Source organism: Alligator sinensis, unplaced genomic scaffold (assembly GCF_000455745.1).
Source record: "Alligator sinensis unplaced genomic scaffold, ASM45574v1 scaffold506_1, whole genome shotgun sequence".
NCBI classification, from domain to species: domain Eukaryota; kingdom Metazoa; phylum Chordata; order Crocodylia; family Alligatoridae; genus Alligator; species Alligator sinensis.
In genome coordinates, this window is record NW_005842215.1 from 360,836 (window position 1) to 376,236 (window position 15,401).

Here is a 15,401-nt window from a genome sequence, read left to right on the forward strand (position 1 = left end):
CCACTATGCAGTAGCTTGTTGCCGCTGGACAGCAGCATCTCATGTAGATGTGACCAGGGTAAATCCACTCTTTAACCCTGCTCCAGTGGCATGGACACTGGGGCAAGTGGCTGAAAGCCCAGAGGTCAAGGATTTGAGGCCATAGCATAAGTGCTCACAGCATGGCCATGTTAGATTCCGACACATCTGCAAATTCTGTTAAATATCTTGTCACAAGTGCATGAGAAAGGAAAGGATTGATCTCTGCCACTGACTCTGCACAGACTCATGCAGTTATCTCAATTTGCTTAAATATGAAGTGGATCTATACATAAAAGCACAGAACACCACTACAGCTAACATCCCAGAAACGAACTCTGTCAAATTCCCTAATACTTGATGCATTGACGAGCTTCCATTCCCACAGCGTCTGAGGTCTGAATTCCTCAAAATATCTATGGATTTATATTCAAACTCTCTTTGTGAGATAAAGGTGAGATAAGATAAGTTATTATCTGTGGGAAAGTGAAGCACAGACATAACAAGGCCATGCCTACTTAGTAAATTTACTGAGCCATAATGTAGCCACTTACTGTGCCAGAATTAACATTAATGAATGACAATGCTAATTAACTCAGAAGTGCCCCAAACAGATGATTATTCTGCTGCTGTTTTAGGAGGCTGCCCATGGAAAGTAGAGCAGTGTGCTGGAGGTTGCTGCTGCTGCTGCACACAAAAAAACCTGCCATATTGACATGGCCTAAGTGAATTTCCCATGGTCAGATAGGAAGCCTGTCACAGAGCAACAAATTTTGCTTAGATCTCCCCTGTTGGATAGTAGCCTAACCACTGGAACAGCCTTTTCTAAATAGAAAGGACAGGCAGAAGGGAAAGTGACTTGCCCAATGTTAGGATTTAGGCACAGTGTGGGATAAGGAAGATTATGACAGAATGGAGTTTGTCCTGGAAGTATGAAAAACTGGGAGGCTACTGTCATATTGAATGTAATAGTTTGAATGCTTGTAATAGTTGCCCATTAGCCAGTTTAGACAAAAGGGTGAGGTTCATCTTCTTATCTAGGTTCGTTGCTTGTTTTACCTGGCCTCACAATGAACGTGCTTAAAGTCTTGGCTCCTCGATCTTATCTCTAGAGACCTTTAACAAGTTAACCTAAGGACAAGAAAAACGACCCTTAAGCAAATATTCCGAGAGATCAAAACCCTAGGAGCCTTTTGAAAGGGGGTTGTAAAGGAAAGGTCACCACAGTGGTATGGAAAATCTTCCAAAGCAAAATTTAAGATAAACTAAATAGTCAGCGGACAAATTCCGTTGCGGAAGACAAACTGACCACCTAGCAAAAAACCTGTTGAGTAAGATCCAAGCCCAAATTTGGGAGTAGTGACAAGTTTGGGTAGGACGGGCCCAAGACGGCAACTCACCCAATAAAAACTGTAACCTACAGTCCCAATTTGGAGGTAACCTCACTTGCAGAACAACGAAGGAAGAATCGCAAGCGTAGGCCGGATCAGACTGATCACCTGAACCACCCTCTCCGTGAACAAGAACCCCTGTTCACGCTGAAGCCGCAGAGCGCCCGAGTGGGACCGAAGGAAGGGGACTTGTTCCTATCACTGCTGAGGCCAGCCCATTGAACTGTACTGCTGAGGCCAGCCCATTAAATTGTACTACTGAGGAATGAAACCATATTTAGGTGTTGGGCTTCTCGGAATTCTAGGATTGTAAGTATAATATAGTAATAACTTTTCTGGTTCAAATTATATAGTTAGTTGTAATTGTTTTAAAGAAGTGCATTTAGAGTATTGTTCCTTATATATATAGTTATCGTGTTTTTGATGTTTGTGGTATTTCCTAAAATAAAATTGTGTTGCATAAATTAAGTGTGAAATCATTGTGAAATCATGCAATTAGCTGAAAATTTCCCCAGCCAGTGAATCAAACAAATCAATAAGTTGTGTGGGATCTTCTCTATTCCATAACCCACTAGAGACAGCTACATCCAGACCTTTTGCAGAGGTATGGTGGCAGTTAGTTGGCAATGTTTATTTTAACAGAAAGAGCGCTATGCAAATTATTAGACACTCACTTTCAGTGCAATCGCTGAGGTACCTGAATTAAGGTCAAAACATAGAACTGTCTCCATTAATCTCATGGCCTCAGTTCCCCATCTGTAAAATACCTCACAAGTATATTACAAAGATAAATTCATTAATGCTTTTTAGGTTCAGTGATTATGGGGATAAGCATCACAAAGGAGATTAATACTTTTGTATTCAGCAAACAATGAATATATGTATATGAGAAAACAATGAATGTGAAGTATCAAAAGAAATATCAAACAACTAATTTGATACAATCTATCCCATACACCAAATGAGGTATACATTGCATAAGAATTTACAGTGTATGATCATGTATTTAGATTGCCATAATAGTCGCATACAACAAGCCACGGTAAAATTCCGGAGACCACTTTAATTCTGAGGTTTCCTAACTTTTGAGTGCTTAACATTTACAACCCGAATGTTCTTTTAATGTAAAAGGGGTGGGGGGCAATGTAAGGTATAATGGAGCTCTAATGAGAGCATGCAGCCTAAGAGGGTTTAAGTTGCAGCCCCTGGTCTCCTACCCAGCCACCACTCCCTCCACTCTGGCTGTGAAAGCAGCTGGAGTCTCCAGGCTCTGCCCCCAGCCCCCGCCTTCTACTTCCTGCTCCTGCTTCATGGGGTGGGGCAGTACAATGCTGTATGGCTTGGAGAGCTGAGGGTGAATCCACAGTGCAGCTGTGGAAGTGGTGCCCATGGTGGTGATGGGGGTGGTATGCAGTTGCAGGGGGCCTGTGGCTTTCTCTGGTGTGGCCCATGGAAGTGCAGACCCCAGCCCCTTAGAACCTGAACTGCCCTGATGTACATGTATTAGATAACTGTGTACTTCAGTATAGTCCCACATTAAAATTATAGTGGAGCAGCATTCCCTTCCTCCTACCTTCCTCATGTCAGCCCTAGTTATGGCTAATATTACCTGGCTCAGTCTCAGTTGTGAACATTCGGCAGCATGGCAGAGCAAAGTAGTGGGCAGCCCTTGGTCTCTTTTGTTCAGTTCTAACCATGAACTATTCGGGCCAACACTACTACTGACTCCTTTCTCCAGCCATGCTGATTGAACTCCCACCTTCTCAAGAATCTAGTCAAAGCTTGTGTATATTTGTAACAACACATACAAGAATTCATTCACATAGATCTTTTCAAAAATAACTATCAGGCAAGTTATTTCTGTACCATCTTTAGCTGCAGTCACAAAAGAAAAACATATTCTAAACAAGTGAGTAAAGAGGCAGATGTCACTATTTCACCAGCTAGTTGACATAGTCCATTGTACATTTACCCAACTAAACATAGTTTGGCACCATGTATTGTATGTATTAGCAATACATTCACCGCCTGAAATGATATTAGCAAAACTGATGTTGGAACCCAGCTCCATACTTAATCCATTCTGCTTACTTTATTACATTAATAGTACAAAAGGAACAGGTCAGGATGTTTTTTGCACTCATACTTTAAATGGAAGGTCTCTAATGCCCCAAGCTGTTAAACTTTGACACAAAGATTACTACTATCAAAGCAAACTAAAGAAAGGTTACAGCAAGTTATTTTAATTAATTTGTTCTTTAAATAATGTACCCACAAATCAGATGGGCAGAAACAAATGTTTAGATCACTGTAATCCTATACAGTGGTTTACATTCATATCTTGGATTAATTGTGACCCAGCTGTTTAATCTTTTAAGAACCAAAATTTATCTAGGATTGTGCAACTGTGTGATTACTCTTATGTGGTACAACCCTTACTTCTATCACACTCTCTCAGATGATAAATTTGAAGCAGAATATTTGGTCATGGCCAAACATATCTGCAATTAAGAGTCTAAATCAGATTATTCTACAATAGAAATTAGAATACTTTTATAGCCCAAAACATTGTGGGGAGCAGAAAGAAGAGATAAGCTGCCAACCAATTTAGCATTGTTGTGTAGGAAGTTGTAATAAACTCAAATTACTCACTTTCACACTACTGATTGATCAGAAAGTACAGATAGATACTCTGGTGTATGAATAAGATGAGAATAGAAAAATAGAGTTTATACAGAATGTAAACTTTAAGATCATTAAAAACAAACTGTTCAGGACTTAGTATGGTCAATTAGAGTATCCACAGATGAGCAAGGTACTATCTATTTGCATTGATGTAAGGAGACAAAATACTGAAAGCCATGTATTAGACATGAGAGGTTAACAAAATTCTTTCTAGTCATTCATTCATTCATAAGTAATCAAAGTAATTAAACTAAACCAGATTTATAGTCGGTTATTATTGCTATCCTTTATCAGCATGTTTGGAAAAGCTTTTTGAAGCGTATCAGACTTTATGACAAAAATATAAAGGAGAACACTACTGCCTTCAGGCACAGGCATTAAACTTAAAAAAAAAAATCTGCAGAGACCTATCAATTGTATGCATTTCACTGCTTTTAAAAAGAAGCTGTTTTGGCAACAAGAACTCAATTTTTTTACCTGAGTGTTTAAAGTAAAATAAGTAAAGTGCAATTCTTTTCGAGTTCTTTTTCTACTCAGTTTAATAAATTACTACCAGAGAATTTACTTACATCAACAAATACACCCTTTCTACTTGGTTTCATTCAGTAACATCTATAATCAACAATCAATATGCTACAGTAGGGAATCAAGGAGGCTAAAGATGTAGAAAACTGATTATAATATCAATATAAACATGGAACAATGCCATGCCAATATATAGACATTTTTTTTCAGGTGTCTAAATACAGTCCAAATAGTGTACTGGGTGCCTTTCCTATAATTAAAGATCAACCCTGCCATAAATATATCCACCTCAGCACACCCAATCTTCAAAGGCCTTAGAGAAGAGATAATGGGCAAACCTTGGCTCTGATTGAGTGGGAGAGTGTGGGAAGAGTGAAAGGTGAAGAATGTGAAAACAAGAATCCCTCACAGAGAATATCCTGTAGCCATTATAGGGGTAGCTTTGATCTGAGTATTTCGGCGGTTCTCAGCTGCAGCAATATATGAAAACAACTTTTGCCTGCTGCATGGCTTATTGCTTCATCCTGTTTGGCAGGTACTGAACAGGCAACATTGAGAAAGCACCTCCAGTAAAGTGTTTGGAAAATGCTGTTATCTCTAGGCATTTAAGGAAAGTCAGTGTTCTGTAATATGGGACAAGTGAGGGCCTTTCCTGGGTTATCCTTTTGCTCCTAAATTTTGCTGCCCCCCCCATCATCGTTGACAATAATACCAAGAGAGCTTGTGTGCACACTGGGCATCTTTTTGTTCCTTGTCTACTAAGAGTTGCTCTGCAGCAACACTTACAAGTGTCTCAGCGGAAAGCCAGCGGGGCTGTAACCCTGCTTAATGGGTTTGTAAGAAGGTTTTGGGCTAACATATTTCTAAATAGTCTGATTCTGCTCCACTAAAATCTGTGGGAACTTCACCGCTAACATCAACAGATGCAGAAACAGACCCATGGTAATAAGAAAGTACTTACAAATATTGTTGTTCCCATTTATTAAATGAGGAGAGGCTAGGAAGGTACATGCCCTCCCAAAGAAACAAAGCAAATCACCAATAGATCAAAGATCAGAACTCACAGCTCTTGATTCACTGAAGTAGTTCAAACAGATCAAACATGTTCCTACAACTGACACTTCTTGAACTGAAGTCCCAATATTTTTTTCTACATTAACTTTCCATTCTTCCAGCAAAAAAAAACCCAAATAACTTACATTTTTCAGACATTTTTTCCTCTTTTGTGAAGATATTATAGTTAATAACTTTTCTTCCAGCCAATCAAAGTGCTGGGAAGTTGACCAATACATCCAAGAGCAACACACATTAAAAGACAAAGGAAGACAGACAGAAAAGCAAAGATAAATTAATGAATTACAGCTCAAATAAAAGTCACCATTCAGACAAACTTCCTTACCTGTTTTGAACTAAACACAGTATCTTACCAATTTAGATTGCTGAAAGAATCACCTGCTAAATCAAATATACCTCATTCATTATGCTTCAATTTAAAATTTCGGGATGCTGCACTATTTAGGAGTCAAGCACAGAAGAATGAGTATTTAAAAGTTACCATGTCCACTGGATGCTATTAAAACCTATAGATACATTTCTACTGTCTTAAATAAGACTCTTCAGTTCTTTAAGGCAAGGGCCTAATGTTAGTAATGTTCTGCAAAGTACCTTGCACTTTGGGATGTACAAAAAAATAAATAAATAAAAAATAAAAAAAAAAAATCAATAAATAATAATTGGTCATGCAGCATAATAAACCAAGATTAAAACGCATAACTGCCTCAGACTTGACCTGAGAATTTAAGTCTATACGAATATATAAGCAAAGCTTGTCAGAAACATTCTGCCACTGTTTAAGTAATAAATGAAAAAGACAAACCAAACCATATTTTAACTAAATTTCCCTGTAGCTGATTAGTTTCCTATTGGACCAGCATCAGCTGTACTGACAGCCTTGGAATCCCTTTGGAAGATGAAAGAATTCAGGAAAAAAAGCATTTAGAACTTCTAAAAGCTCTTCTACCCCTATCCCAACTAACCATATTCACTTGATTTGAAAATAAGCATTAGAAAACACACATTTTTGCTGACTAATAGTATGCATCCACTTCAAAAATTAAAATTGCAGCTTTAGATAATTTTTCTATCAGAGGCCATAATTGCAGAAGAAATCTGTCTTCTACTCATGTTTTCATAATTTAACAGTAACTTTTGCTAAGCAATTCTCCATTCTTAGCAACTAGAACACCCAGAATACTGCCATGTAATGTGGCTGTGATAATGCTTATGGATCTCTTCAAGCACCTGTGCCTTATTTCTTACTCATTTTACACTAGTGCTGTCAGAAACTGCCTTATTGGTGAGAAGAGTCAGATAATCACAACGAACGGGTTTTGTAAGCAAAATGTTAGTTTCTCTTTAGTCCGTCAAAAGCATTTCCAGAATGTTTAAACCTGTTACAGCTCTGAACATGCTAAATAGGCTGCTTCTGTAGAGGCAGGTTAGGCTCCAGATAATCTAATTCCATGGCTATTGTTCAAGAAGCCAAGCTGTGCTTAAATTCTGTCACTGTCATTTGTAAGTCTTTGAGCAAACAGGTTCATTATCAAAAGCATCACAGCTTTGTGCATTAGAAACCCCTAACATAAAAGAAACAATAAAACTAGCTTTGTTCTCATGCTCACAGATGTGATTTTTGTTTTCTTCAGGATTTCTTGTTGATATGACAGGATCTGGAGTCTAAAGTCTTTGTTAACAGTTCAGTGACATATACTTTTTCCTTAAATGGAAAAGTGCCTTCCCCACTTCTTAACAGCCCTGTGTCATTCAGTCTCTCCTTGACATACTTCGCTTAGCCTCTTATTAACTCTTCCTTCCCAAACTCCCCCTGCTCCCCACACCTTGAGCCCCAAAAACTTCTCCAGTGCCCTTTGCTCCCTATTTTGCCCCCAGTTCAAGCTGGCTATGCATACACAGCCTTCATTACACCTGGAATGAGCAGTCTCATGCCCCAGGGGCTGGACCAGTACAGCTCGGAAAGCCTGGCTAGAATTCACCTCTCTGCCCAGTGCAAGAGGCAACGAAACTAGCTGCTTTGTTCTCATGCTCACAGATGGGATTGGGGGTGGGGTGGGGTAGAGGGTGGTTTCCTTCAGGATTACTGTTTCTGTTGATGTATAAATGTCCTTGGTAGCACTGTGAAACGCCACCCCAAAGAGAAGCTGCTTGGGTTTTGTGAGGCTCCCAATGAATTTAAAAGGGGGCACCACCAGCCCTACAGCATGACTGACACCCCAGGAAAGGCTCACCTCACCTCCTCGGTCATTTGGTCTCTCCTTGACACACTTTGCTTTGCCTCTTATTAACTCTTCATTCCCCGGCTCCACTTATTTCCGCCACCTTGAGTTCCATCAACTCTTCCAATGCCGCCTGCTCCCTATTTTGTCCCCAGTTCAAGCCGGCTATACAGACACGGCCCTTCATTACACTCGGTGCTCCCTTCACCTGGAATGAGAAGTCTCACACCTCAGGGAGCTGGACCGCTGGAAAGCCTGGCACCTGGCATCTACACCAGCCCAACAACAGAGGCAATAAAACTAACTGTTCCGTTCTCATGCTCGCGGATGGGATTTTTTTTTTTTTCAGGTTTCCTTGTTTCTCTTGATGTTTAAAGGTCTTTGTTGGCATTATGAAGCGCCAGTCCAAAAAAAGCTGCTTAGGATTTGCAAGGCTCCCAGCTGAGTTAAGAGGGCACAGCCAGCCCCACCGGGCAACAGAGATGCTATGAAAGCTTCCCCCCTCAGCAAGGAAAGGCAACCCCCACTCCCCACCCCAAGTAGGGTTGCCAACTGTTTAAATCTATTCTGGGAGATTTCCGAGACGCCAATGTGCCCGCCACAGTGCGAGTGTGCCCATGCATTTGTGTACATCAGTGACGGGCAATGGCGCGCAGACTTCACATCAGGAAGGCAAATGCACATTACTATCACATTTCAAAAAACTCACTGGACTACTGTAGAAAACAAGTCGGATTCAACATTTAACATACAATTTAACTCGTGCCCTCGCACTGGACTCTCAGCAGTCAAATCCCAGAGATTTACATCCAATACCTGGGGACCTCCCCGGGGCAATCCTGGACACTTGGCACGCTCACCCCCCCGCGAGGAAACTCACGAAGGACTTTTTCAGGTTCCCTTAATCCAGGGGCTGGAGCTGAAGCCTGAGCTGCTCCTCGCCTCCTTTCCTTGCACAAGAGGAGCGGGCAGGCAGGTCCCTGCCCTCCCTGGAGCCCCCCAAAGCCGGTCCCTACCCCGGGGGGGCGGGGAGGAGCCCCGGGGTCCGCGTGAGGGAAGCTCCACAGAGCGAGGGGGATGTCTTGGTCCCGGGGCCGGGCAGGGGAAGAAAAGGGAAGGGAAGGGGAGCCCTCGGGCGCCTCTCACCTTGGGGTTGGCGAGCAGCTGGTGCTCGTCGTGGTGCAGCAGGGCGCGGGCGGCCGAGGCGGAGTGGCTGACATAGACCTGGAGGCAGGGGTAGAGCGCGGTGCCGCGGCAGGCGGCGCCGCACGAGAAGGTGCACTCGAAGAGCTCGCCGGGCTGCTGCACCGACAGCACAGTGCAGCGCGCCGTCTGCCCCTGCAGCTCGCGCAGCGCCGGGCTCAGCCAGCAGAAGCCCAGCACGAAGAGCGCCACGACGCCCGACACGATGAGGAACAAGCCGAGCCGGATGCTCTTGTCCTCCGCCTCCGTGTACTCGTACGGCGCCCCGCGCGGCTTGGCCATCCCGCCCGCCAGGTAAGCGGCGGCGGGGGCGCCCGGCCCGGCCCGGCCCGGGGGCTCCGAGCAGGGCCGGCGCCGCGCGGGGGAGCACGTGTCTCTCCCTGGCGGGGCTTGGGGGTGCGGGGCCCCTCCTCTCCTCTCGTCTCTGTCCTTGCTGATCCTTGCCTGGGACCTGGGGGAGGGCGTAAACACATCTGCTTCCCCCCCACCCCCCATGTCTAAGCACCAAGCTCAGCCCAGCCCCGGCAGCTGCCAGCCCTAATCCTTCGCATCCTTCCTCCCGAACCGCTTAACGCTCTGCACATCTGCTAGGGCCCGGCTTGGTGCTCAGCCCGGGGCTTAGCTGAAGAAAGTGCAAGTTTGGGCAAGAAAGGGCAGGAGAGTGGGACTGAGCAGCAAAAGGAAGCCAAGGTTTAAAGCCACTCTTGCTGCCTGTGGGGCTAGAGCACCCCAACCAGGCTGGATCACCCCTTTCGTGAGCCCTAAGCAAACAAACCCACTTCAGATTGTGTATTTCTAGCACTCATTTTTCACTCAATAATTAGAATTATGTAAAATAAGCACAGCTGGGCCCCTTCTTCACTCAGGGCCCCAAGCATGTGCCTAGCTGGCATGTGCACTGATCAGCCCCCGCACCCCAGAGCCATGATTTTCAGCCTGTGTCCTCAGCCCCGCCCCCGGGGTTTGTGAACGATGTCCATGATCAATCAAAAGTAGGTGAGCACCCAAATTACACTTCCAAGGGGGCTGCACCTCAATTTCCAAAGGGGTCTGCTGATGAAATAACGGTTAAAAATCACTGCCAGAGTAAGACAGGGGCTGGAGGTGCCACACTAGGAAAAGCTAGAGCAACTGTGTCTGCTCACTGACAAAGGATCACGTGTGGCTGTATACCTGTGGGCTCCGCTACCCCAGCCTGTCCAGCACGCCTGTCTTTACAGTGCTGAGGGAAGTAGGGGGGGGGTCTTAGCAAGGCTGTAGAAAGGAAAGCCACAGCCAGGCAGCAGAGGCAGAACAAATCTCAACATTTGCACATAATACTCCCTGTGGTCAAACCTAGCAGTTCAGCTAAATAAAGTGGACAAGGCAGGGGAAGGCAGATCAGAATTTTTTCTTTTAAAAGAAATGTGGTTAGGTAAAGGCAGTACTGTAAAGGGCACCGGTTTGTGCTCTACTCCTTATCCAGCACCACAGCTGCTGTTTGTTGCTCTGCTTGAAACTTCACAAGTCACTTTCCACCCCACATGAAGTTTTAAATGCAAGAGATGATGGGTATAGTGTTGTATGTATTGGAAAGCAAGGGTAGATGTAGAAAGCTACAGCTATTTGGGTTGGTCTAATAAAAGATATCAGATTCGCCCAAGGAACCTTGTCTACCAGGTAACAAAAAGGCTCTTGAACTGAGCAGAAACCAGCCAAAAGGACAGTTACAGTTAGCTGCTGAAAACAGCTCCTTCCCCTTATTACTACCTCTACTGTACCTGGATTTAATTATTCTGGTTGTTGCTCTCAGAAAATGCCATCTGATATGAAACTACGTAGTATCACTATACATGCGGAAGTGCATGCCATTTTCTCAGGGATGCAACAGGATGTTGGGGATTGTTGAACAGGATAAAGAATAAGGCCAGTTATTGCAGCAGGTTGGAGGCAAGTTGAAAGCAGTTGCCTTTCCACCCCAAAGAAAACATCTCTGAGTTGTGAGGAAAGTTCAGTTAGCACACTACAATTTTCTTGCCCAATACATTTTCTTGGTGGCTTGGACTAGGAGACTTAGTGTAGTTACTGTAATATCTCACCTATAAAACTGAAGCCTGGGGTATGGGTTTTTGACCGATCTAGCCTTTCAATTCTTCACTATCAACTCATTGAGAATGGAAGAGCAGAGAAAGTAACAGACCAAAAGCTGTTTGCATGAAACTGCAAGCTAGGGATATAGTCCCCACAACTGCCTTCCCCCAAGGGAGTATCCAATCCGTTTACCAAAGAACTTACATTTTCTTTTCTTTTAGAGATCTATTGACCAATTCAGTAACAGCCTGAAACTTGAAAGCACTACCCATACAGAAATGAGAGTACAAGTTCAGCTCCCTCCTACCTCTTAAGTACCACCATTAGCAATTAAATTCTGATTCCACATTCTTTATTGTAGACCATTATGGAGAGACAAAACAATTACCATCCAGTTAAGATGCTGAAGTGCAGGTTCCTATTCAGTATACTGGACAAGATACAGAAGCAGATAAATATGGACTGGCTGCCACTGTAATCAGAAGTGATGCATTCTCAGCCGCTGCCTTATTGCTGGGATGCTCCATGTCAAGCCTTTAAAAGTAAGTTGATCCATAAGTTCTTCAAAATGCTATATGCAGCAATATTTGGATGGGAGGCTATTAAGAATCTATAGCGTGACATGAATGTAAATGTTCTTGAATATTATCCTCAATTGCACTGGCATGCGTTCTTTATCCACAGGTTAGCTGCTGTGTATCAGGTACCAAATGTTTTCAGGGAAATTACTCGAGTAGTATGGCACATGTGCCTTACTACTTCTACGTCTTCATAGTATTTGAAATATGATTTAGAAAAAGCCTGTGTTTCGATTAATCTTCAGCTGACTATTGGCACCTCTCCCTTCCAATTACTCTGCTGTTAGCACCTTTGGTAGGGATACCCTCTAGTAAAAATAAATAAAGATGACTCAGCATGCTGCTCATACAGTGCCTTTTCAGTTACCATTGCCCCATGTGTGTCAGCATTCTCTTGCATACATTCATTGGTTTGTCCTCTAATTGTCCCCTTCATGTTGGGATGGGGAGGAATGAATTAAAAGAAATAACATATCTTTAATTGTTCTCCATGTTTAAGCATGAGATTGTCAATCAATTACAGTGGTTAAACTTGCCTGTTAAGAGAAAAAGAATGTTAACTCCTATAAGGACAGTTATAGACATATTTTAGACTAGTTGGGCACACATTTGAGATGCTGAAATAATGTAATATAGCAGTAAATGCTTACCAACCTCCGAACATTTTCAAAGCTCCTTAGAACTAACCTTTACTAGATTTAATTTGGACCCATCAGAAGTGATTAGTTATGCCCATCACTAATGACCTAATCCTAAATGGGATTTGCAGAGTACAGCTCTGCACCTTTAATGGACAGATCAGAGCACACATACAATCCTAGAGAAAGTGGCCTTCTGACTTCCAAGAAGGACATGCTCACCTACACTAACTACTCACTCCTAATTAAACGAATGTTGAAAGTTCAAGTTTGCATAGCACTTGTACAATTTTAAATGCATCAATAGTCCATTGTTCATAAATTAATATGTTCAACAAACCAAGGTACTCCAGTTACAAAACGTTTCACTTTGTGCAGGTTTTTAATCCTTTTAAGGTGTCTAATCATATTTTTCCCCCATTAGCATTTGGAAGAGAGCTGAAAGAAAGTGCTCAATGAACATATTAATCCAAGCATGCATCCTATTAAAGAAAACATAAATAACCAAATTTGTGAACTTTGGATGAACCAACTATTTCCAACCTACACAAGAAATGGTCATGTATGTTAAAGAGGAAAAACACTCACCTGTTTTTAGACAAGTTTCTCCTATTAATCTGACAGATTGCTTCTCATGTAAAGACTTGTCTGTAGAATGCCAAGTGTTCCTTATTTACAATAAATAGCCTTCCACCACCAGCAACCTACCACTTTACACAGCTAATTGGAATGAGCCATCCCAAGCAACCCATTTTATTTTGTATTGTTTCCCATAAGGCATGTTACTGACAAGTGAGTGACGATTCCTGTAGTATTTATCAGGATGCGTGTTTAGGCACCTTGCGTTATTCTTCTTATAACTGCCAATGCAACATTTTGTATAAACCACACAATAGGGCTCTTAGTGATCTAGATTATGGGTGGCACTCAAGAGAATCTGACTTTGACATCAAGAAATAAGAGGTCATAGATGGATAGGCATGAAAATTCAGGACAGGAAGAGGCCTCAGTCTTCATCCAAACAAGTGCATAGAAAATGGGAAGTGTGGGAAGGGAAAAAGAGCAAAAAAGCACAAGCAAGTAATAATATGTTAAGGGCTGTGCGTGTCTTAAGGTGAGGGACAGGTTTATTAATGTTTTTGTTTTGTTCTAACTTAACATTGTGCATTTATAAAACAAATGAATATGAAATTAATACTCCTTAACAGTGGTTTTTTTCTGAGGCCGTAAAAGAATATCTTAAATTCTGGATTGGATGAATTCTTGAAATATTTGATTACACTGCATTTAGTGGTGTGGGTGTATGTTTAGTGAACCAAAAGGTTATTGGGAATGCAATGCATTAGCAATTTGGTTTCCTTTTATAAACGCGAAAAATATTTCATGACAATATTAAGGAAAAAAGTGAACTGGAACAAAAGCAAGTAACCATTTTCCTCAGAGACACCAGCAAAGGTGCTCTCAGAAAATGATGTTTTCCATTAAATTCTTGACCACAGCAATGTATAGGCATATGAACGATAAAGTGTGCTATTGGCGATTTGCAATTACTCTGAGCAGCACAGGCTATTTCTCAACACGTACAGCAATGGGTTTTTCAACATTTGTTTTCTGACATCTCTACACAAACAAAAAATGGCATGTTTATGTTCAATGCAGTGCAGCATGTTAATACTGGCAGGAATAACCTATACAGTATCAATTAAGTAGACTCAGTTGTATCAACTATCAAACATGTTCATTTTGTAGAGATTTTGGTTTATCTAATTTGGAGTACTGTACTTAAAAAAGAAAACGTTCCCTCTCCCCCACTACCAATATTTATTCAAATGTATTACATTCAAGAAAAACATCTAATACACATACCTGAAAAGTTAGAATCTAATTCCAATAGTAAGTTGCTTTTTCCCCACCTACTCTAGATACCTTCAAAAAACACCTGGACCTGATGAGCTTGAGAAGTCCCTTCTAGCCCCTAACATCTAAGAGTCTATGAAATCTACCGTAATAATTCAAAGTGTTATTATATAATAGGTCATTAAGTACGTTAATTTCACCTACTCATTTAAATATGAACTCAATGCCTAGACAGCTTAACTTTGTAAATGTGCTGAAAACAAAAGATACTTTGTAGAGGGAAGGAAACAAAAAGCTACTTCTCCCTTTACCTCACTCCTCCCATTCCCCTAATCCTGTTCTCTACAGTCAAACTTAATGTATACTTCTATAATTTTTAGAGAGATCTAAAACTCATGTCCAGTAACCATGTAACAGATGTAAGATCTGAAAAGTGTGACTATTTTAAACTCGGGCAATTATAACAGTTATTTGGAATCTAAAGCTCTATCCAACTAATTTATAGTTAGCATCACAACTGTTCATTTTACAAACATTCTTCTGCAAGACTGGCTGCCAATCAAATTTTAATTTACCTTCAGATAATGTAAATATTTCTGGTTGTGGAAGTAGTTTTTAATTAAGCCTTATGGAGAGAATAATAAAGTCAATTTAAAATGTGCTCAGTATAGTTCAATAAATATCTTTAAAAAATATATTATTTGGAAATTGAATACCTTGCTTAAATAGTCAAGTTGTTACCAACCAGATAGCACTACTAGGTTCTAGCTTTGTGCTTAAGAGAATTAAGAGAACAAGAGAACCGGTGATTAGAAAAAAAGAATTGCTTTCAGCAAAATCTTGATCATTACCAAAAAGAAAAATGTTTCTAAGTTACTCTTCTTGAAGTGCAACTTATGTACACACTGAGCTAGTATATAACTACCAGTTTCTAATTTTTTCTTTTTGCTTGAAATTATTGAGCTAGTGTATTGCAATAACCCCCTCCCAAATCACAGAACTGTACTGGTTGAGAGAGACCACACGGGATGCAACACACTCAAAAAATGGCAGAACTACAAGTCAATGATGGCTATGATTTAGCTTACCACCAGTTTGTCTGTCAAATGTTAAAACATGATTGTTCAATAACTTAAGCAGGAA

The 15,401-nt window shown here is 41.5% G+C and overlaps 1 protein-coding gene and 1 long non-coding RNA gene across 6 annotated transcripts in view; one reads left to right on the forward strand and one right to left on the reverse strand.

Annotated features, from left to right (window-relative positions):
* The window catches only part of KCNMB4 (potassium calcium-activated channel subfamily M regulatory beta subunit 4), a 35,278-nt gene extending 25,822 nt beyond the window's left edge, over positions 1–9,456 (reverse strand). For all 5 annotated transcript variants that reach the window (XM_006026950.2, XM_025208009.1, XM_025208010.1 and 2 more), the window contains exon 1: positions 9,059–9,456. In XM_006026950.2, the coding sequence (XP_006027012.1) occupies positions 9,059–9,397 (339 nt within the window). In that variant the 5' untranslated portion in view covers positions 9,398–9,456. The remainder of the gene's footprint in view (positions 1–9,058) is intronic.
* LOC112550821 lies at positions 9,271–14,314 on the forward strand. The gene is made up of 3 exons (XR_003094846.1): positions 9,271–9,409; positions 11,547–11,727; positions 12,826–14,314. It is a non-coding gene; the product is annotated as an uncharacterized LOC112550821 (long non-coding RNA).
* The last annotated feature ends 1,087 nt before the right edge of the window (positions 14,315–15,401 follow it).